The 23,904-nt window shown below is 44.5% G+C and overlaps 1 protein-coding gene across 14 annotated transcripts in view; it reads right to left on the bottom strand.

Annotated features, from left to right (window-relative positions):
• MELK (maternal embryonic leucine zipper kinase) overlaps positions 1-23,457 on the bottom strand; it is a 103,506-nt gene extending 80,049 nt beyond the window's left edge. For 2 of the 14 annotated variants that reach the window (XM_063594392.1, XM_008955276.4), the window contains exons 1-3: positions 23,290-23,431; positions 6,661-6,777; positions 1,538-1,681 (exon numbers count right to left, since the gene is read on the bottom strand). In XM_063594392.1, coding sequence (XP_063450462.1) covers positions 1,538-1,681; positions 6,661-6,672 — 156 coding nt within the window. In that variant the 5' untranslated portion in view covers positions 6,673-6,777; positions 23,290-23,431. Of the gene's footprint in view, positions 1-1,537; positions 1,682-6,660; positions 6,778-12,604; positions 12,691-14,579; positions 14,676-23,098 lie in introns of all 14 variants that reach the window. The other 12 variants (XM_003829866.4, XM_008955272.4, XM_003829868.4 and 9 more) reach the window with 12 other exon arrangements.
• Between the last annotated feature and the right edge of the window lie 447 nt (positions 23,458-23,904).

A 23,904-nucleotide genomic window follows, 5' to 3' on the forward strand; every position in this document is an offset into this window, starting at 1 on the left:
CCACTGCACTCCAGCCTGGGCGATCACTCTATCACTTCCCCATAAGACTCACTAGCATAAACCATTTTCTCCTATTTTCTCCTTGGTGTTCTGAGAGTCAACTACAAGCAAACAATTTGTGCCAAAAGCAAATTTAAACCAAAAGAGTGAGTTGAAATCGACGAGTTCAGTATAAACAGATGGAAAAAGATAGTTTCCGGCCAGGCACCCTGGCTCACGCCTGTAATCCCAGCACTTTGGGAGGCCAAGGCAGGCGCATCACTTGAAGTCAGGAGTTTGAAACCAGCCTGGCCAACATGGCAAAACCCCAGGCCTACTAAAAATACAAAAATTAGCCGAGAGTGGTGGCAGGCACCTGTAATTCCAGCTACTCAGGAGGCTAAGGCAAGAGGATCACTTGAACCTGAGAGGCAGAGGTTGCAGTGAGCCAAGATTGCGCCACTGCACTTCAGCCTGGGTAACAGAGCAAGGCTCAGTCTCAAAAATAAAAATAAAAATAAATACATACATACATATATAAAATAAAAATACAGAAAATTAGCTAGGCATGGTGGCATACGCCTGTAGTCCCAGCTACTTGGGAGGCTGAGGTGGGAGAATCACTTGAGCCTAGGAGGTTGAGGCTACAGTGAGCCCTGATCATGCCACTGCACTCCAGCCTGGGTGACAGAGTGAGATCTTGCTTAAAAAAAAAAAAAAAAGGCATTTATAAAGTCACACACAATTGACAGATACGCAGAACGTTCATAAATGCATCCAAAAAGCCTACCAAGGCCAGGAGCGGTGGCTCATACCTGTAATCCCAGCACTTTGGGAGGCCAGGGCGAAAGAATAGCTTGAGGTCAGGAGTTCAAGATCAGACTGGCCTGGCCAGGCGCGGTGGATCACACCTGTAATCCCAGCACTTTGGGAGGCCAAGGTGGGCAGATCACAAGGTCAGGAGATTGAGACCATCCTGGCTAACACAGTGAAACCCCGTCTCTACTAAAAAATACAAAAAATTAGCCGGGTGTTGTGGCGGGCACCTGTAGTCCCAGCCACTCGGGAGGCTGAGGCAGGAGAATGGCGTGAACCCAGGAGGCGGAGCTTGCAGTGAGCCAAGATCGTGCCACTGCACTCCAGCCTGGGCGACGGAGTGTGACTCCATCTCCAAAAAAAAGACCAGACTGACCAACATGGTGAAACCCCATCTCTACTAAAAATACAAAAATTAGCCGGGCATGGTGGCCTGTGCCTGTAATCTCAGCTACTCAGAAGGCTGAGGCAGGAGAACTGCTTGAATCCGGGAGGCGGAGGTCGCAGTGAGCCGAGATCACACCACTGCACTCTAGCCTGGGCGACAGAGTGAGACACCACCTCCAAAAAAAAAAAAAAAAAAAAAAAAGTAAGAGGAAAAAAGAAATCTGATAGGTATGACTGGAGCAACAACAACAAAAAGCAAACCAAAGATAGATTCCTAATCAGATCATTTGTAAACCTAAAAATAACAGGTAAATGACGCTGAAGGTGAGCATCTAACTGTGATGCAGTCACTTACTGGCTTGAGGTCCCTGTGAGCGTAGCCCTGGCTGTGCACATAAGCAACAGCAGATACTATCTGACGGAAGACAACCCGGGTCTCCTCTTCTGACAGGCGATCCTGGGAAATTATATAGTCAAACAGCTCTCCTCCAGGGCAGTACTTCAACAGCAATGGAATCACAGATATTGTTACAACTTAAAAAATCACTTCACAGAAATTTAAAATAAGAAAGTACACTTAACTCAGAGATATTACTAATTCGACTTTATAGGGAATGGAACTGAGTAAGGTATATTCAAAAGTACACTCTCAGGATCAAACAAGTCAATAATGACTCCAGGAATGAGAATAATAACTCTTTCTTCGAACAGTTTTATTACCAGTAAGTAGAAGTAAAACCAACTACCACTGTGATTTTAAAAAGCTCACCCAGGGTTTTATATTTTTATAGCAAAGTATTAAAACCCATTCTCATCTTAATGTACTCTCATTTAGTGTAATTACCTGAAATTTAAAAACCCAGCAGTAATTATTGTTTCTCTATCCCAAAGACCAGTGGTTTTCAATCTGTACCAGAAGGAGCCCAGGTCTACAGAGGTATCTCAGAGGCTGCAGAACAGGTACCAGAGCACAAAGCTCAAGGCTTTCCATCCCTTTCCCAGGGCACAGAAAACTTTCTCCACTTTTCTGTGAGCTGGGTTTCCATTTTAGCAATATCAATTAAAATTACAAATGCATATAGACTTGACCTCACAGTTCCACATTTAGTTACTGCTCTTATAGATGTACTCACTCATATCAAAAAACAGTACTTTGGCCGGGCGCCGTGGCTCACGCCTGTAATCCCAGCACTTTGGGAGGCCGAGGTGGGTGGATCAGGAGTTCGAGACCAGCCTGGCCAACCCGTCTCTACTAAAAATACAAAAAATTAGCCAGGCGTGGTGGCGGGCGCCTGTAATCCCAGCTACTCAGGAGACTGAGGCAGGAGAATCGCTTGAACCTGGGAGGCAGAGGTTGCAGTGAGCCAAGATTGCACCACTGCACTCCAGCCTGGGTGACAAAGTGAGACTTCGTCTCCAAAAACAAACAACAACAGCAACAACAACAACAACAAAAAATATACCTTAAAGATCATTTACTGCAGCAGCAGTGTTTGTAAAAGCAAAAGACTAGAAACAACTGTCTTAGTCCATTTGGGCTGCTATAACAAAATACCTTACACTGGGTAATTTATAAACAACAGAAATGTATTGCTCACATTTCTGGAGGCCGGGAAGTCTAACATCAAGGTGCCACTAGATTCAGTGTCTAGTGAGGTTCTGTTGCTCACAGTTGGCATGTGCTATGTATTCTCATATGGTGGAAGGGAGCAAACAGGCTCCCTAAAGCCTCCTGTATAAAGGCACTAATCCCATTCATAAGGGCTCTGCCCTCATAACCTAATCACCTCCTTAAAGGGCCCCACCTCTTAATACTATCACACTGGGGATTAAGTTTCAACATACGAATTTGTGGGGAATACCAGCATTCAGACCTAAATGCTGATACTATATAAACTATGACACGGAATGGAATTCTAGGCAATAATTAAAAAAAAAAAAAAAAAAAAGAGGAAGCTCTTTACAAACTGATATGAAACAATGTCCAGTACTAAGTTATTAAGACTATAGATTGATATAGTGGCTTACAAAAGTATTATGCTGAGCAAAAGAAGCCTAACAAAAGAATAAGCAAAAGAATACTATATGAGTCATTTACATCATAGTCTAGAATAGATTAAACTGATCTGCTGTGATAGAAATCAGATGAGTAGTTGCTGGTAAGGGCAGGGTGGCTATGGTTATAAGGAAAACTTCAAAAGGGCTGGAGAAAACTTTCTGAGGTGATAGAGATGTTTTATACTTTGGGGTGGGAGGTACATGGGTATATACATTTGTCAAACTGCATACCTAATGTGTACATTTTATTATATGTAAATTTATACCTCAATAGGAAATTTTTTAATGTTATACAGTAAGTTTTACAAAAAGAAAACAGCCTACTTCATATTTTCAAATAAAGAAATACAAAATAAAGAGAAATAAAAATGTCTAAAATATCTGAATGTGCTCAGATGGTCTCTAAGATCAATTGTTACCTGGGAAAAAAACAAGGTGCAAAGTAATAATTTGTGACCATTTGTGTCACACCATGTGTGTGTAAGCTACACACACACACACACACACACATATAAAATACACATACGTATAAAATATATGTAGGTATCTACAAGAGACACAAGAAAAGTACATGAATGGCTCAGAGAAAAGAAAATTTGAGGGCCGGGCGCGGTGGCTCACTCCTGTAATCCCGAGCACTTTGGGAGGCTGAAGTGGGCAAATTGCCTGAGGTCAGAAGTTTGAGACCAGCCTGGCCAACATGGTAAAACCCCGTCTCTACTAAAAAATACAAAAATTAACCGGGGGTGATGGCACGTGCCTACAATCCCAGCTACTCAGGAGGCTGGGGCAGGAAAAATCACTTGAACCCGGGAGGCGGAGGTTATAGTGAGCCAAGGTTACGCCCTTGCACTCCAGCACTCAAGACAGTGTGAGACTCCGTCTCAAAAAAAAAAAAAAAGAAAAGAAATGTGATGACTAGAGTGGGGCATAGTTGCTCACGCCTGCAATCCCAACATTTTGGGAGGCCAAGGAGGGAAGATCGCTTAAGGCCAGGAGTCCAAGACCAGCTTGGGCAACAGGCCAAGACCCCCATTTCTATTAATAATATAATAAAATTTAAAAATTAAAGAATATTGGATGACTGGGATGTAGGGGAAAGAGAGGATTTTGTTTTTTAATATATACTCCCTGTACCTTTTTTTTTGAGACAGGGTCTCACTCTGTTGCCAAGGCTGGAGTGCAGTGGTGCAATCATAGCTCACTGTAGCCTATATCTCCCAGGCTCCTCACCTGAGCCTCCCAAGTAGCTGGGACTACAGGTGTGCACCACCATACCCAGCCTTTTTTTCTTTTTTTATTTAAGTAAAAACAAGGTCTCACTATGTTGCTCAAGCTAGTCCCGAACTCCTTAGCTCAAGTGATCTTCCCACCTTGGCCTCCCAAAGTGCTGGGATTACAGGCACGAGACACTGCACCCCGCCACTCTCTTGTACCTTTTAAATTTTCTCCTAGGTTCATGGATGCTTGGGAGATTTTAACAATTCTTTTTCTTTTTTGAGACAGAGTCTCGCTCTGTCACCCAGGCTGGAGTGCAGTGGCATGATCTCAGCTCACTGCAAGCTCTGCCTCCCAGGCTCAAGTGATCCTCCTACCTCAGCCTCCCAGGTAGCTGGGACTACAGGCATGCACCACCACAACTGGCTAAGTTTTTGTATTTTTTGTAGAAATGGGGTTTTCCCATGTTGCCCAGGCTAGTCTCGAACTCCTGGCCTCAAATAATCCACCAGCCTTGGCCTCCCAAAGTGCTGCAGTTACAAGCGTGACCCCCTGCGCCTGGCCCTAAGAATTTTATTTGAACAAAGGGATCACCTAAAAATATAAAGAGGTTTTAAAATTACCAAAGAGGTTTTAAAATCAAAGAGGTTTTAAAATGTGGACCATGTAGGTAGATCTACAGTGTAGTAATACAATGTACTACTATACAATAGCTCTAAATCCAAAACATTCAACGTTATAATTTTTTTTTTATTTTTTAGAGACAGGGGTTTGTTCTGTCACCCAGGCTGGAGTACAGTGCCATTAACGTGGCTCACTGCAGCCTCAAACTCCTGGACTCAAGCAATTCTCCTGCCTCAGCCTTCTGAGGAGCTGGAATGACAGGTGCGCACCACGCGCCATCACACCCGGCTTTTTTTTTCTTTTTTCTTTTGTATGTAGAGACAGGGTCTTGCTATGTTACTGTGGCTGGTTTTAAACCACTAGTTTCAAATGATCCTCCCGCCTCAGCCTCCCAAAGTGCTGGGATTATAGGCATGAGAGGACCTGGCCAAAATTATGATTTTTAAAATATGCTTTTAAAACAGTGCTATCCTGTGAAAATCATGTGCAAATTACATATTATTTGGCTGAGACTAACGAAAACTAAAGAAGTTGAATAATACAAGTTCTAAAGACATCTTTCAAGACAAAAATGGCAAGTTAAAACTTGAAATTGCTTGGTTTACATAAAAGACACTGGAAGCTACCCAGTGCTGTGGGTTGAACTGTCACTGGATCAGGGTAAGCCTAAACCTTGGGTCCTTTTAAGAAGAGAGACATTTGGACAGAGACACAGCTACACAGAGAGGAAAACACCATTTGAAGACGGAGGCCAAGATGGGAGTGGTGCATCTATAAACCAAGGAGTGCCAAGGACTGCCAGCAACTACCAACAACTAGCAAAGAGGCAGGAAACAGATTCCCCCTCAGAACCTCCAGAAGGAACCAGCCTTGCCAACATTTTGATTTCAGACTTCAAACCTCCAGAACTGTCAGACAATGAGTTTCTGTTGCTTTAAGCCACCAAGTCTGTAGTAATTTGTTCCAACAGCCCTAGGAAATTAATATACCATATAAAACTAGAATGAGGCTGGGCACGGTGGCTCACGTCTGTAATCCCAGCACTCTGGGAGGCCGAGGAGGGCAGATCACAAGGTCAGGAGATTGAGACCATCCTGGCTAACACGTGAAACCCCGTCTCTACTAAAAATATAAAAAATTAGCCGGGCATGGTGGTGGGTGCCTGTAGTCCCAGCTACTCAGGAGGCTGAGGCAGGAGAATGGCGTGAACTCGGGAGGTGGAAGGTGCAGTGAGCAGAGATGGCATCACTGCACTTCAGCCTGAGCGACAGAGCGAAATTCTGTCTCAAAAAAAAAAAAAAAAAAAAAAACTAGAATGAGTCCTTCCCTCTAGGAGAAAATTCTAACATATTCTATCTACTAAACCATACTACTCCATTAGGGGTGTATTAGAAAAATGACATTTACATTGAATCTCCAATTTATTATATACATCTATTTAATCTAAACTGTTACAAATGGAACAAAACAGGTAAGTCGCTTAACATCTCTTCTAATCTTTCAGGTGAAATGTACTTTTCTCTTTTACTATTGATAAAGTGATCAAATGTTTTCAGGTATCTGGAACATACTACTAACCTCAAGAACCATGAATATTTTGTTGGCTGTCTCTAGCACATGGTAGAGTTGACATATATGCTGATGTCTCAGGTTCTTCAAGGCCTCAATCTCCGTTTTGATCCGGGGCAAATCACTCTGTGACAAAACATCATATGGAATGAGCAATAAACTTATTCAGGTGGTGTTCCAAGCTCCAATACTAACAGCTTTAATACTAAGTAGCTGGCCGGGCACGGTGGCTCACGCCTGTAATCCCGCACTTTGGGAGGCCGAGGCGGGCGGATCATGAGGTCAGGAAATCGAGACCATCCTGGCTAACACGATGAAACCCTGTCTCACTAAAACTACAAAAAAATTAGCCGGGCGTGGTGGCAGGAGCCTGTAGTCCCAGCTACTCAGCAGGCTGAGGCAGGAGAATGGCTTGAACCCAGGAGGCGGAGCTTGCAGTGAGCTCAGATTGCGCCACTGCACTCCCACCTGGGCAACAGAGCAAGACTCTGTTTCAAAAAAAAAATACTAAGTAGCAAAAGCTATCAAAAAGCCCCCCAAAAATTGTTCAACACTACAGAAAAATATAGCAAAATTTATTTGCATGTGCATAAAAAGGGCATTGGAGATTTTATGAAAGACAGGTTCAATGTGGGTCAACAGTACAACATCCAGAAAACAATCTTAGACTCCTTAGAAGGTTAGCATTCCAAACAAGGAAAATGACAGAAACACTACTCAGTCATCATGCCTGAGCTACCACTTTCAGCCTCAGCAACACCGTTTAAGAAGCATGCTGAGCAAAAAACCAGTGAACTTAGGTGGAAGGTATATGGGTATTCACTGTCTCCATCTCCAATCTTTTCTGAGGTCTTGAAACTTACAAAATAAAAAGTTGGGTGGGGAGAGGAAGATAAGCCAAGCTGAAAAAACTTTAAAGGACAGAAGCCTAGAGATATCATCAAGTAACAAGTAAAACTTCATTATAAAAAGGGACCCTGAGGCAGGGCGCAGTGGATCACGCGTATAATCCCAGCACTTTGGGAGGCTAAGGTGGGCGGACTACCTGAGGTTGGGACTTCGAGACCAGCCTGACCAACGTGGAGAAACCCCATCTCTACTTAAAATATAAAATTAGCCAGGCATGGTGCCGCATGGCTGTAATCCCAGCTACTCGGGAGGCTGAGGCAGGAGAATTGCTTGAACCTGGGAGGTGGAGGTTGCGGTGAGCCGAGATCATGCCACTGCACTCCAGCCTGGGCAACAAGAGTGAAACTCCGTCTCAAAAAAAAAAAAAGGGGGGGGGACTCTGGGCCAGGCGCGGTGGCTCATGCCTGTAATCCCAGCACTTTGGGAGGCCAAGGTGGGCAGATCAACTGAGGTCAGGAGTTCAGGACCATCCTGGCCAACATGGAGAAAGCCCGTCTCTACTAAAAACACAAAATTAAAAATACAAAATTAGCCGGGCATGGTGGCGCATGTCTGTAATCCCAGCTACTCTGGAGGCTGAGGCAGGAGAATTGCTTGAACCCTGGAGGTGGAAGTTGCAGTGAGCCGAGATCGATCCAGCCTGGGAAACAAGAGCAAAACTCCATCTCAAAAAAAAAAGGACTCTGATTGGGTGTGGTGGCTCACACCTGTAATCGCAGCACTTTTGAGAGGCTGAGGCGGGCAGATCGCGAGGTCAGGAGTTCAAGATCAGCCTGGCCAACATGGTGAAAACCCATCTCTAATAAAAACACACATGAAAAAATTAGCCAGGCATGGTGGCGGGTGCCTGTAATCCCAGCTACTTGAAAGGCTGAAGCAAGGAGAATCACTTGAACCTGGGAGGTGGAGGTTGCAGTGAGCCGAGATCGTGCCACTGCACTCCAGCCTGGGGACACAGAGAGACTCTGTATCGAAAAAATTAAAAAAAAAAAAAATACAAAATTAGCTGGGCGTGGTGGCACATGCCTGTAATCCCAGCTACTCAGGAGGCTGAGGCAGGAGAATCGCTTGAACCCAGGAGGCGGAGGTTGCCATTGCACTCCAGCCTGGGCAACAAGAGCGAAACTCCGTATCAGAAAAAAAAAAGGCGGGGGGGCTCTACAGTGGCTCATGCCTGTAATCCCAGCACTTTGGGAGGCCGAGGCAGGCGGATCACGAGGTCAGGAGTTCAAGACAAGCCTGGCCAAAATGGTGAAATCCCGTCTCTACTAAAAATACAAAAATTAGCCAGGCATGGTGGCGGGCACCTGTAATCCCAGCTACATGGGAGGCTGAGGCAGGAGAATTGCTCGAACCCAGGAGGCAGAGGTTGCAGTGAGCTGAGATCACACCCCTGCACTCCAGCCTGGGTGACAAAGCAAGACTCCATCTTGAAAAACAAATAAAATAAAAAGGGACTCCGTCTTAATGGCCAGTGTCTCAGGACCCAGTTATCCAGGACTATGCAACTAGATATCATGTCTTGACAAAGAATCAACTGTAACTTTCACTATCTTGGTATGATAATCTTTTTTCTTTGTGGGGAGGAAGCCTGATGACTAAAACCATGGAAGTAATCGGCCAGGCGTGGTGGCTCACACCTGTAATCCCAGCACTTTGAGAGGCTGAGGCAGACGGACCAAGAGGTCAGGAGATCGAGACCATCCTGGCTAACACGGTGAAACCCCATCTCTACTAAAAATACAAAAAAATTAGCTGGGCGTGGTGGCGGAAGCCTGTAGTCCCAGCTACTCTGGAGGCTGAGGCAGGAGAATGGCATGAATCCGGAAGGCAGAGCTTGCAGTGAGCCGAGATCGTGCCACTGCACTCCAGCCTGGGCGACAGAGCAAGACTCCATCTCAAAAATAAATAAATAAATAAAACCACGGAAGTAATCAAAATATTATTAAAATCCTAGAAAATAACTAAAATGAGCATAATAACAACAGAAAATATAAAAACAAGTTTAGAAATCATGAATTAATGTCATATTACGCTTTAGAATAAGTTTTGAGCATCAGTGTGATAACACATTTTGTAATAACATTTTGTTTGCTATTTAAGTATTTGAAGTGTTAAAGTAAGTCATACTAAAGTTATAACTGAAATTTAAACTGCTTAAGGGAATTAATCTAATTGATACTCATGTTTAAATGCTCAAGAAAAATGGTTTTAATGCTTTTTTCTTAGATTAATAAATAGAAAACAAAAAATTGAATAAAACAAAAAAACTGGAGGAAAGCCTGAATTGTCCACTGACAGATAATTAAAAATAATTTCTTATACTGGTCACTGTATGATTTTAGCATATATTTAGGAAGAAACTCAAATGATTTAATGACATTGCTATAACAAAACTACTTACATACTCTTTGACTTTTTTTTTTTTTTCTGGAGACAGGGTCTTGTTCTGTCATCCAGTCTGGAGTGCAGCGGCGCCATCTCGGCTCACTGCAGCCCAACCTCCCAGACTCAAGTGATCTTCCCACCTCAGCCCCGCAAGTAGCTGGGACTACAGGTGTGTACCACCATGTCCAGTTAAATTTTTTGTATTTTTTGTAGAGAAGGGCTTTCACCTTGTTGCCCAGGCTGGTCTCAAACTCCTGAGCTCAGGCAATCCGCCCACCTTGGCCTCCCAAAGTTCTGGGATTACAGGTGTGAGCCACAGTGCCTGGCTCCCTTTGACTTATTTACGTGTTAATCAGAACTTACATCTTTAACAATTAAAAAAGTAGGTAACAATTGATATTAAGCCCTATCTCATTCCAACAATAAAAACATCAAAAAAAACCTTTTTTTAGACAAGATCTTGCTCTGTTGCCCAGGCTAGAGTGCAGTGGTGCAATCACAGCTCACTGTAGCCTCAACCTCCTGGGCTCAAGGGACCCTCCCACCACCACCTCCCAAGTAGCTGGGACTACAGGCATGCACAACCACACCTGGCTAAATTTTTTTTATTTTTTGTAGGGACAAGACTTGCCATATTGCCCAGGCTAGTCTCGAACTCCTGGCCTCAAGCAATCCTCTGGCCTCAGCTTCCCAAAGTGCTGGAATTACAGGGATGAGCCACCACACCCAACCAAAAATTATTTTTTATGTTTGATAATTAAGGACAATTACAAAATGTTAGGCTGGGAGTGGTAGCTCACACCTGTAATCCCAGCACTTTAGGAGGCCAAGGTGGGTGGATCACTTGAGGTCAGGAGTTCGAGACCAGCCTGGCCAACATGATGAAATCCTGTCTCTACTGAAAATACAAAAATTAGCTGGACATGGTGGCACACGCCTGTAGTACCAGCTACTCAGGTGGCTGAGGCAGGAGAATCATTTGAACCCAGGAGGCAGAGGTCGCAGTGAGCCGAGATCGCGCCACTGCACTCCAGCCTGGTGACAGAGAAAGACTCCATCTCAAAAAAAACAAAACAAAAAACAAAGAATGGTAGAAGGAATTAGAAAAAAAAGATGACTCAAGGTGACTTCAAACACTGGAATGGGTACAGAAGCCCCAGAAAAACCACCAAAAGAGACAGGCTTTATCTCAACATAAAAATAACTTTTTATACATTGTAGCCAAGACCACAAACTGAATGGGCTGCTTTAGGAGATAACAAGCTGTTCCCCCTGGAAGAATTCACATAGAGGAAAAAGAGGCTGATTAGGAAAAGGATTTAATTAGATAACTTCTAAAGCCATTTTGAATAAAATGCTGGGACAGGCCAAGTACAGTGGCTCACCCCTACATACCCTGTACTTTGGGAAGCTGAGATGGGAAGACTGCTTGAGGCCAGGAGTTTGAGACCACCCTGGGCAACAGACTAAGACCTTGTTTCTAGAAAAATGTTTAAAAATTAGGCAAGCATAGTGGCATGTGCCCCTGGTCACAGCCACTCAGGAGGCTGAGGTGGGAGGATCACTTAAGCCCAGCAGGTACAGGCTGCAGTGAGCTGTGATTGTGCAACTGCACTCCAGCCTGGGCAACAAAGTGAGACTCTGTCTCAAAAAAAAAAAAAAAGCTAGGACATAATATTTATCTATTTACCTATCTATAGTACCAAAATGATTTATATTTAGTAAGAGTATCATAAGAAAATAAAGATGGGGCCGGGCGCGGTGCCTCACGCCTGTAATCCCAGCACTTTGGGAGGTCGAGGCACGCGGTTCACAAGGTCTGGAGATCGAGACCATCCTGGCTAACATAGTGAAATCCCATCCCTACTAAAAAAAAAAAAAAAAAAAAATTAGCCAGGCATGGTGGCGGGCACCTGTAGTCCCAGCTACTCAGGAGGCTGAGGCAGGAGAATGGCGTGAACCTCGGAGGCGGAGGTCGCCGTGAGCCGAGATCGCGCCACTGCACTCCAGCCTGGGCGACAGAGCAAAACTCCGTCTCAAAAAAAAAAAAAAGTAAAGAAAAGAAAAGAGGCCGGGCGCGGTGGCTCACGCCTGTAATCCCAGCACTTTGGGAGGCCGAGGCGGGCAGATCACAGGGACAGGAGATTGAGACCATCCTGGCTAACACGATGAAACCCCGTCTCTACTAAAAATACAAAAAAATTAGCCGGGCGTAGTGGCGGGCGCCTGTAGTCCCAGCAACTCGGGAGGCTGAGGCAGGAGAATGGCGTGAACCCGGGAGGCGGAGCTTGCAGTGAGCCGAGATCGCGCCACTGCACTCCAGCCTGGGCGACAGAGTGAGACTCCGTCTCAAAAAAAAATAAAAAAAGAAAAGAAAAGAAAGATGGGACACATTAATATCCAGAAACACCTACAGGCTACAGACTGCAGATGGATGCTACAGACTTCAAATATGTGCCACTGCCCTGCGTTAAAATCTGAAGAACAAAGTAATCCCTTCCCCCAGATTACTTTTTAAAACCACAGATCTATACGTTTTTTAAAAGCTATAAAAATATTATTCTAAGAGCAGTAACTAGAACATTAGAACAATTCAGGTTTTAATTCACGAAACTGATCTATAAGTGGACTATTTTTAAAATAAATCTAAACTTACCCCTAGTGTGTTTTTATCCATGATTTTTATAGCTACCGTCTCTCCAGTAAGGATATGGCAGGCAAGTTTGACCTTTGCAAAGCCACCTAAGTAGGAAAATGTATTATGAAAGCATAAGCAAGGACTCAGGCACAAACACCTTTTTATATATAGTAATTTTAAAAGACTCCATCAAGCCAAATTTTCCTAGAAGTTTGTGGCTTTTTTTTCCTGTTGCTTCTTGTTATCCAATGTCTAGCTGAAGGTTTGTTTTTTTTTAACCACGATAGTGTATCTCAAACTTTGTAATAAAAAAAAACAGAACTCACTTTAGAAATCTGCTTTATGAATAACCCTGCAATTAAATTTCCTTTATAATTAACACTGCTAGAACACAATATAAAGTTGCTGAGGCCAAAGACAAATTATATGAAACTTCCACTCAGTTTTAAATATTTGAGGCCGGGCACGGTGGCTCACGCCTGTAATCCCAGCACTTTGGGAGGCTGAGGCGGGCGGATCACAAGGTCAGGAGATCGAGACCATCCTGGCTAACACAGTGAAACTCCGTCTCTACTAAAAATGCAAAAAATTAGCCTGGCATGGTGGCGGGCACCTGTAGTCCCAGCTACTCGGGAGGCTGAGGCAGGAGAATGGCATGAACCCAGGAGGTGGAGCTTGCAGTGACCCGAGATCGCACCACTGCACTCCAGCCTGGGCGACAGAGCGAGACTCCATCTCCAAAAAAAAAAAAAAACTTTGAAGATAAGCAATTATTTTTCAAAACTGAACCAAAAGCTGGACAAATGTCTCCACTCAGGCAGCTAAAAGAAATCTCCAAATTAACATTTCCAAAAAGAACTTCCTAGTAGTCTCTCCCATGGTCTTCTTCCTTTCAACAAAGGGCAACTCCATTTTCCCTGGTGCTCAGGCCAAAAACCCTGGAACCATCCTTAGCCCTTCTCTTTCTCTAGCACTCCAACCCATCAATAAATCCCATTGGCTCTGTCTTCAAAATATATCAATGGTTACCTTGGGGGAAAGCAGGCAGATACTCCCTGGAAACGGTCTATGTCTTGATCCGCACAGGGAATATATGGGTATGTGTATACATATACATGTGTAAAACTCCACTGAGATTATTGCACTTTGCATATTTTACTATATGTTATACCTCAATAAAAACATACACACATAGGTGTGTATATATGTGTGTGTGTAAAATGTCCCACCCCTTTCACTGCTTTTACCACATCACCCTCATCCACACCACCATCATCTCTACCATCAACACCTGAATTATTGCAATAGTCTGCTAACATCTCCCTGCCTCTGCTCTTGCCCTCCTTCATCCAACCTTTTATCTACCAAGCAGCCACAGCAACTCTGTAAAAACAAAGGTCAAATTACCCCTTAACTCAAAACTCTCCAATGACTTTAATTTAAAATAAAAGTCAAGAAATAAAAGAAGCCTGGGCACGGTGGCTCATGCCTGTAATCCCAGCACTTTGGGAGGCTGAGGTGGGCGGATCACGAAGTCAGGAGATCGAGACCATCCTGATTAACACGGTGAAACCCCGTATCTACTAAAAATACAAAAAATTAGCCAGGCATGGCGAGCGCCTGTAGTCCCAGCTACTCGGGAGGCTGAGGCAGGAGACTGGCGTGAACCCGGAGGGCAGAGCTTGCAGTGAGCCAAGATCGTGCCACTGCACTCCATCCAGCCTGGGCGACAGAGTGAGACTCTGTCTCAAAAAAAAAGAAATAAAAGAAATATTTAGAATAAATTATTTAGAATAAAAGTCAAAGTCCTTGCAATAACCTACAGGGCTTCTCCTACTATTCTCCTCTCTGCTTGCTCCACTTTTTCTTACTGAAGTAGGTAGAAGAATTTTAAAACTGTGTGGGTTAGACGAAAAAGCTCACACCTACCCAAATAATCTATACTCTCAAATAGTTGATCTATCCACTGCCTCCAAAAAAAAATAACAATTACCTGTCCCAATAGTTTCATGTAATTCATAATATTTGAGAAGTTCATCATAATCTTTCATAGTCCTCTTGCAAGTTTATTTGGAATTAGAAAAAGAACCTAGAAGACAGAGAGTACATAATCAATAAAGGAAATAATACCGGATCATCTCCTCCATTCTTGTAACTGCAAATCTAAATAAGTCTTATGCATTTACATGATACTGAAAAAACTGATTATTGGCCATATGAAAAAAAGGATTCCTATCTCACACCATACATAAAAATGAATTCCAGATAGACTTAAAAAGTATGAAACATAAACCTTTAAAACTTTTTAAAGAATATTGTCATTATTTCAGGATAGGAGAGGATCACTTAAATAAAGTACTAATAATAATAATGAAAAAAATTAATATATTAAACAACATTAAAATTAAGAACTTCAGCTGGTCACAGTGGTGCATGTGTTGTCAGCCACTTGGGAGGACAGCTTGAGCCCAGGAGTTCGAGGCCAGCCTGGGCAACATAGCAAGACCACATCTATAAAAAAAATAAAAATAAAAATAAGCACTTCTATACAACCAAAGACACCATCAAAAAAAGAAAACCATAAATGTGAAAAGATACTTGCAACAAATATAATAGTGGATGTACATAGGAAACACATAAACTCTGACAAAACAATAAGAAAAACTCAACAGCAAAATAAGCAAATGATACAAAAAACTTTTCTCAGCCGGGCATGGTGGCTCACGCCTGTAATCCCAGCACTTTGGGAGGCCAAGGCAGGCAGATCACAAGATCATGAGTTCGAGACCAGCCTGGCCAACATGGTGAAACCCCATCTCTACTAAAGATACAAAAAATTAGCCAAGCGGGGTGGCGTTCACCTGTAATCCCAGCTACTTGGGAGGCTGATGCAGGAGAATCGCTTGAACCTGGGAGGTGGAGGTTGCAGTGAGCCGAGATCGTGCCATCGCACTCTAGCCTGGGTGAAACAGTCAGAATTTGTCTCAAAAAAAGAAAAAAAAATTCTCAAAGAAACACAAATGGCCAACAAAAACATGAAAAAGGGTGTCTCTGAGCCTACTCTGGCTCGGGAGGCTACCTGAAGAAAAAATAATTAAAAAAAAAAAGACACGAAGCTGGGCAAGGTGGCTCACACCTGTAATCCCAGCACTTTGGGAGGCTGAGGAGGGTAGATCACCTGAGGTCAGGGTTCGAGACCAGCCTGACCAACATGACGAAACCCGTCTCTACTAAAAATACAAAAATTAGCCAGGCATGGTGGCAGGAGCCTGTAATCCCAGCTACTTGGGAGGGTGAGGCAGGAGAATCACTTGAACCTGGGAGGCGGAGGTTGCAGTAAGCTGAGATTGTGCCATTGCACTCCAGCCCGGGCAACAAGAGTGGAACTCCGTCTCAAAAAAAAAGGCCGGGTGCAGTGGCTCACGCCTGTAACCCCCGCACTTTGGGAGGCCGAGGCAGGTGGATCACAAGGTCAGGAAATGGAGACCATCGTGGCTAACACCACAAAACCCTGTCTCTGCTAAAACTATAAAAAATTAGCCAGGGGTGGTGGCACGCGCCTGTAGTTCCACCTACTCGGGAGGCTGAGGCAGGAGGCAGAGGTTGCAGTGAGCCGAGATCATGCCACTGCACTCCAGCCTGGGCAACAGAGCGAGATTCTGTCTCAAAATAAAAAATAAAAAAAAAAAAAGAAGACATGAAAAAATTATCAGTAGTCATCAGGAAAACCCAAACTAAGACCCCAGTCATACACAATTTTATTATGTATATGATATGTATTTTATTATTATGCTTCACAACTTATGTGGGTTATATATACTGTTAATTATACATCAAATACTATATAAAAATTAGTTGTAAAAAAATTAGGTAGATCTTATTGATTTTGTCTCCCTGAGTTTTAAAATTAGTTTATTTTTAAAAAACCATAGAACTAAGTAGGGCCCTGTTATGCACATTAATATACAAAGTCACACTCATACCATCTCCATCTTACTTGTAGAAAATACCCTCTTGGTTGACTTTTAGAGATCAGCAGTGTGTCTGGAAAAACTGCTAATGCAGTTCTAGAAAACTTTTGAATTTGCTCTTATTCATTTATTCATACAGATATTTACTGAGCACCTATGATATGCCAAACCTGCCCTTGGCACTAGGGCTATAATGGAGAAGAAATATGATTCTGCCCTCATGGAGTGTATATTCTAGTGGAGAAGACAAAAGGCAAATAAGTAGACAACAAATTAATAATTATAATTTATAGGCCGGGTGCAGAGGCTCACGCCTATAATCCCAGCACTTTGGGAGGCCAGGGTGGGCGGATCACGAGGTCAGGAGTTCGGGACCAGCCTGGCCAACATAGTAAAACCCGGTCTCTACTAAAAAATATAAAAATTAGGCCGGGCGCGGTGGCTCACACCTGTAATCCCAGCACTTTGGGAGGCCAAGGCGGGCAGATCGCCTGAGGTCGGGAGCTTGAGACCATCCTGACCAACATGGTGAAACCCCGTCTCTACTAAAAATACAAAATTAGCCAGGTATGGTGCCACATGCCTGTAATCCCAGCTACTCGGGAGGCTGAGGCAGGAGAATTGCTTGAACCCAGGAGACGGAGGTTGCAGTGAGCCAAGATCGTGCCACTGCACTCCAGCCTGGGCAACAAGAGCGAAATTCCATCTCACAAAAATAAATAAATAAATATATAAATAAATTAGCCAGGCCTTGTGGTGTGCGCCTGCAATCCCAGCTACTCGGGAGGCTGAGGCAGGAGAATTGCTTGAACCTAGGAGGCAGAGGTTGCAGTGAGCCAAGATCACGCCACTGCACTCCAGCCTGGGAGACAAAGCAAGATTCTGTCTCAAAAAATAATAATTACTATTATTATTATCTATACTAAATACTGAAATAAAAATAAGCAACAGTGGTTTCTGAGAAGGTAACATTTAAGCCAAGCTCTAATTCAAAGGATGAGAATTGAGAAAATCAGCCCTGCCAGTAATCAGACTGTGATATTCCTATCAAAACTTGAACAATGGTTTCAATAGAATCTGAACATAACCATATAAACAATGTTTCCATACAAGGCTGTTAAAATAAAGATCCTTTATTTGACTGACTTCATTGTCTTCAATGACATCCTCAGGCCCACCTCATTCTTCCCTCATTCTGCCCCTTTCAACTCACTCTGAGACTACCCAAAATTCTCAAGAGTATGGTTTCTCTTGCTGCAGCAAACTAAATACATCTAATGATTTTTACTACAGATGTGGTCTTTGGTCTGTAGGCCTTAACAGTCATAGCCCACAAAGAATTAGAGGGAGAATATTCCAGAAAGAGGGAATTTAGGTGCAAAGATCCTAGAGGAAGTAAAAGTTGACAGGTACCGAACTGAGGCTGCTTTTAGAGGTAACAGGTGATGGAAATGCAGCTCTGGAGCTGGGACAATTGGTTAGCCATGAGGTGAAGGAAAAAAAAAAACACACATTGGATCTCTATCTCACACCATACAAAATCACTAACAGTTGTAAAGACTTAAAAGCAAAAGACAAATATTTGAAATGTTGAAAACATAGATAGCTAAGGTCTTCCCCATACCAAACCTACAGCTAGGAGTGGCAAAAGGAAGAAGCGTAAAGATAGCTGGGCATGGTGGCTCATGTCTGTAATCCCAGCAATTTGGGAGGTCAAGGCAGGAGGATTGCTTGAGGCCTGGAGTTCAAGACAAGCCAGGACAATATAGCAAGACCTTGTCTCTACTAAAAATAAAAAACAGCCAGGCGCAGTGGCTCACACTTGTAATCCCGGCACTTTGGAAGGCTGAGGCGGGCGGATCACCTGAGGTCGGGAGTTCAAGACCAGCCTGACCAACATGGAGAAACCCCATCTCTACTAAAAATATAAAAAATTAGCCAGGCGTGGTGGCCCATGCCTGTAATCCCAGCTACTAGGGAGGCTGAGGCAGGAGAATCACTTGAACCCGGGAAGCAGAGGTTGCGGTGAGCCGAGATCGTGCCACTGCACTCCAGCCTGGGTAACAAGTGAAGCTGTGTCTCAAAAAAATAAATAAAAATTAAAAATTAAAATCTAGTCGAGGCCAGGTGCAGTGGCTCACGCCTATAATCCCAGCACTTTGGGAGGCTGAGGTGGGTGGATCACTTGAGGTCAGGAGTCACATGCCACCACTCCTGGCTAGTTTGTTTGTTTGAGATGGAGTCTCGCTCTGGTGCCCAGGCTGCAGTGCAGTAGTGCGATCTCAGCTCACTGCAACCTGTGCCTCCCAGGTTCAAGCTATTTTCCTGCCTCAGCCTCCCAAGTAGCTGGGACTACAGGCGAACAACACCATACCCGGCTAATTTTTGTATTTTTAGTAGAGATGGGGTTTCGCCATGTTGGCCAGGCTGGTCTCAGACTCCTGACCTCAGGTGATCCACCCTCCTTGGCCTCCCAAAGTGCTGGGATTACAGGCGTGAGCCATCGCCCTGGCCAAGCAAGCCTGTTTAAGCCTCAAATTGATGAGTGGCAGGTGCCACGTAAACTACCTTCAAATTCTCTGTTCTTCACCCTGCCCTTATCCAGAACTAAGTGACTAGCATGTTACTAAGCCTTAATAATGGCCATGAATTTGGAAGACCTAGAGTGTGAGTTCAACCTCAGAAGTGTGGTGAGCTTAAAAAGGAAGACAGAGCTTAATAAGAGAAGGCCCTTCATACAATGATGAGTAGTCTTCTTAAAACTGAGGTGGAAAAAAATCTGAATGAACTTATCAAAACCCCAAAAGCCACAAAGGACATTTTAAAAATATCATTTTTCTATGCCTGAAACACTGATTCCATGAATCATTTTACTTGGAGAGAAAAAGAAAATTATTATCAGCAAGTAAAAAACGGCTGGGCACAGTGGCTCCCGCCTGTAATCCTAGCACTTTGGTAGGCCAAGGCAGGATCACCTGAGGTCAGGAGTTCGAGACCAGCCTGACCAACATGCAGAAACCCCGTCTCTACTAAAAATACAAACATTAGCCGGGCGTGGTGATGCACACCTGTAATCCCAGCTGCTAGAGAGGCTGAGGAAGGAGAATCGCTTGAACCCAGGAGGTGGAGGTTGCAGTGACCCGCGATCACGCCACTGCACTCTGGCCTGCACGACAGGAGTGAGACTGCAGCTCAAAAACAAACAAAAAAAATTTGGTCAATGAATAGAAAACTAGAGCAGAAGCTTTAGAAGGAAAAATATCAACACTCAAGAAAAAAATTAAATCAGCTTTAAAAAACAAGGTTCAGTCTTCAACATCAAAGCAGAAATAGCACACAAAAAGATAACATGCAAAACGACATTCTGATAAAATAAACAATATTAAGCCATTTCCTAGGAAAAGATCACACTGGACCCAACTTAATAAGTAGGTTGAACATTTAACCTAACAAAATCTGCATGAACACGGTAGGCAAACATTAGAAGAAGCAAGGTCAGGTCCCAGTACTGAGGGAAAATTGTTGATAGAAAATGAAACATTCTGCTTCCACTGGAGTAGAAAAAGTTACTCAAGGCAAGGAGATATCACAGAGGACAAATTTATTCTCACTGGGCACCTGAAGGCACAGGATTAAATACTTTAAACAGCAACACTAATTCAGAAATATTTTAAAGGGCATTTGTCAGTGGGGCAAATGTGGGGATAAACTGGAACCTCATCCTAAAAACAAACAGGAACCATAGGACTAAGAAATTCCAAAAGGCAATAAAAACAGTAAAAGTATAGAGGTCAACCTAAGGCTCAGAAATCTTTGGAATCCTGATACAGAAGAAGAAAGAGAGCAGGAGAATGGAAATGGAGGAACACTGGACTATAAATCTGAATGCACATGTTTACATTCCATGCAAAGGACTGGGCTATTTCAAATTGTCAGTCAGAAAGAGAAAGCAATTTGTAAGATGCTGGAATTCACTTCCCAGATTAGGGATTTAAGAGTGTCCTAATTAACTTAATAGACTTCTCCCAAAAGAGTTATAAACATCCCAGTCATGGCCTCTGGAAAACTAGCAGAGATGGGCAAGTTGTCTATTTACCAACTAAGGTAAGACTGAAGCCATGCACTTTTTTTTTTCTTTCTTTCTTCCATTTTCTCTATCTACCCCCTTCTCTCAAATTACATCATGTCTTTGGATGAGTAATACCAATGTGGGCCTAGATTATAGCTACTGAATCAAGGGAATATCGTTGTTGCTGCAATGTGAGAAAACTGGTGCTTACATTACAAACTGCTACACTAATAGCAGATTATACTTGATTTGTAAATCTTTGTGAATGTGGAGCTGGTTCTAAATATTCTCATGTGCCCTGTTTATCCTCTAAAGTTTGTTAATATAGAATACAGAAAAGCCTTGAGAACAGAGTAACCCAACTTTGTAGCTGCTGAAGGAGGTATATTAACAGTCAACGCGGAAGACAGCCTCTCAACTGTGAATAATGAAGAAGGAAATTAGACCCCAATCAGACACCTGAGTGCCCTTCTGGGCTTGACTAAATAAATAGAAGAATTGGGGGTATATATAATTGGGTTTTGTTTTTGTTTTTGTTTTTGAGACGGAGTCTCGCTCTCTTGCCTAGGCTGGAGTGCAGTGGCGTAATCTCGGCTCACTGCAACCTCCGCCCTCTGAGTTCAAGCAATTCTGCCTCAGCCTCCCAAGTAGCTGGGATTACAGGTGTGCGCCACCACGCCCGGCTAATTTTTTGTATTTTTAGTAAAGATGGGGTTTCACCATCTTGGCCAGGCTGGTCTTGAACTCCTGACCTCACAATCCATCCGCCTCGGCCTCCCAAAGTGCTGGGATTACAGGCGTGAGCCACCGCGCCCGGCCTATAATTGGGGTCTTTAACTTCTCAGAAGAGCAAGGAATTGGGATAATGAGAAGACGTTTATGGTTAAATTTTAAAGGATAGCAACAAATTGGGGGCATTTTTTAACAATATTATTTGGGCTATTCTATTACTTGCCGCATAAATACATTTACCTTATCTACAGAGCTTGGAAAGACACTGATGCTGAGGATAATTTCAAACAGGAAGTAGAATACAGAATGGTTTTTTGGGTTTTGTCTGTTTATTTGCTTGAGACAGGGTCTCGTTCTGTCACCTAGGCTGGAGTGCAGTAGCTAGATCTCGGCTCACCGCAACCTCCACCTCCTGGGTTCCAGAGATGCTCGTGCCTCAGCCTCCCCAGTTGCTGGGATTACAGGCATGCGCCACCATGCCCGGTTAATTTTTTTTTTTTTTTTTTTTGTATTTTTAGTAGAGACGGGGTTTCGCCATGTTGGCCAGGCTGGTCTAGAACTCCTGGCCTCAAGTGATCCGCCCACCTCGGCCTCCCCAAGTGCTGGGATTACAAGCGTGAGCCACCACGCCGGGCTCAGAATGGTTTATAATGTGGCCTGTAACACATTTAATTAGCATCCTGCCCTGCTCCCTTGCAAAGGCTTCTGGGAGCACCAACAATGAGGCACTCATTGGGATTGATCTGCCCATCTAGTTGGTCCACAGTAGTTACACAGAAAGCACAGACCCTTGGGAGAAACAAGCCCACGAAGGCCCAGTAAGGGCTTTTCTGATATTTCTGATTTTCTAGCCAGACTCCATGGGAAACAGAAACCAAAATTTAAACCAAAGTTAGGAACACTGGCCTCTAAACAACAATCCAGGCTCCTGATACTCACCTCATTCCACTAACAAAGGAGAAATACCAAAGGTAATTACCCGTCCTAAGTGCTAGGGACCTGATTCCTCTCTTGGGCAGCCTTCCCTGAGTCTACCCTTTCCAGCTCCCACAACCCTACACCAGGTTTCTTGGTGGGAGCAATCCTGCTGCTCCTATTACTGATACAGCATTCGGTGAAAATTCCCCTTTTAGGCCGGGCGTGGTGGCTCACGCCTGTAATCCCAGCACTCTGGGAGGCCAAGGCGGGCGGATCACCTGAGGACACGAGCTAGAGACCAGCCTGGCCAACGTGGTGAAACCCCGTCTCTACTAAAAATACAAAAAATGAGCCGGGCGTGGTGGCGGATGTCTGTAAGCTCAGCTACTCGGGAGGCTGAGGCAGGAGAATCGCTTGAACTTGGGAGGCGGAAGTTGCGGTGAGCCGAGATCGCGCCATTGCACTCCAGCCTGGGCAACAAGAGCGAAACTCCGTCTTGAAGAAAAAGAAAAAAAATTCCCCTTTTAGTGTGAGCCTCTGAAGCCACTACTTTGGGGAGATGATAGGAGAGGATGGATTTGGACTCTGAAAAGGTAGTGATAACACATCTCCTTTTTTATTGGACTGCCCCAGTAAACTGAGTTGTACAAACAGAAAAAACTCGAAACCCTTCTGTCAACTTTTTTCGCGGGGAAGAGTCACGGAAACTGGAAACGGGAAATGGGAATTCACGTCTATCGCAGCCTCCTAGGTGGCAAACGCTTAGCCTGAACACCTCTTCAATAACCCTGTTAAGTAGACACGGTCATTATCCCCACTTACGGAGAAGAAAACCGCGGGTCGGAAAGGTCAAATATCTTATCCAGGGAACAGGGCTGGTAAAGCGCGGGGCTCCGATGAAATCCTCCAGTCTCCCGAGAGCCAGGAGCAAACTGGGTTTGGGCCGCTGCGCCCCGCACAGCCCAGACCCCAGCCATCAACTGCGACTGCGGCGGGCAGGCGGGAGAACTGACCTGAGGGGCGGAGGGCACGGCTGAGCGGCGCCCGACAGAAGGACAGGGGCCTGCTGTCCTGAGAGACGCGGCTGGTACGGCGTTCCTAAGAATCTTTTCGATCGCCGGGTTGTGGCCGCTTCCGCCCGCCAAGGGAATCAAATCTCCCGGGCCGGAAGGGGCGGGGACGCGCCGGGGGCGCGCGCGGCGCCGGATCCCAGGGAAGCGGACGCGCACGGCAGGCGGGGGCGCGCACAGTGCCGGGGGGTTCTCACCGGGGCAACGGCTCGCGGTCGCTGTGGAGCCGTGAAAGGGATGGCCGGGAGGTCCACTGGGCTGCGAGGGGTGACTTGAGGCCTTGGTCTGGCCCCGGAGGGCACGTGATGATTTTCCAGGTGGCGTGGATATGCCAAGTCTCCACAGAAGCCAACTTTCTTTCGTTCTCTTCCTAAAATTGACGTGCCCTCTGGCAGTCACAGTTCTCATTTTCGTCCTCCCTTGCCCACTGGCCGTTCTCCCACCCAGCAAAGACAGGCATACCTCCCCCTCTCCAAAATGTGTTGCCACGAGGAATAAGAACCCCAGTAGCTGAGACTACAGGCACGCGCCACCACGCCTGGCTAAATTATTTGTGGG

This window comes from Pan paniscus, chromosome 11, assembly GCF_029289425.2.
Source record: "Pan paniscus chromosome 11, NHGRI_mPanPan1-v2.0_pri, whole genome shotgun sequence".
Lineage (NCBI taxonomy): Eukaryota > Metazoa > Chordata > Mammalia > Primates > Hominidae > Pan > Pan paniscus.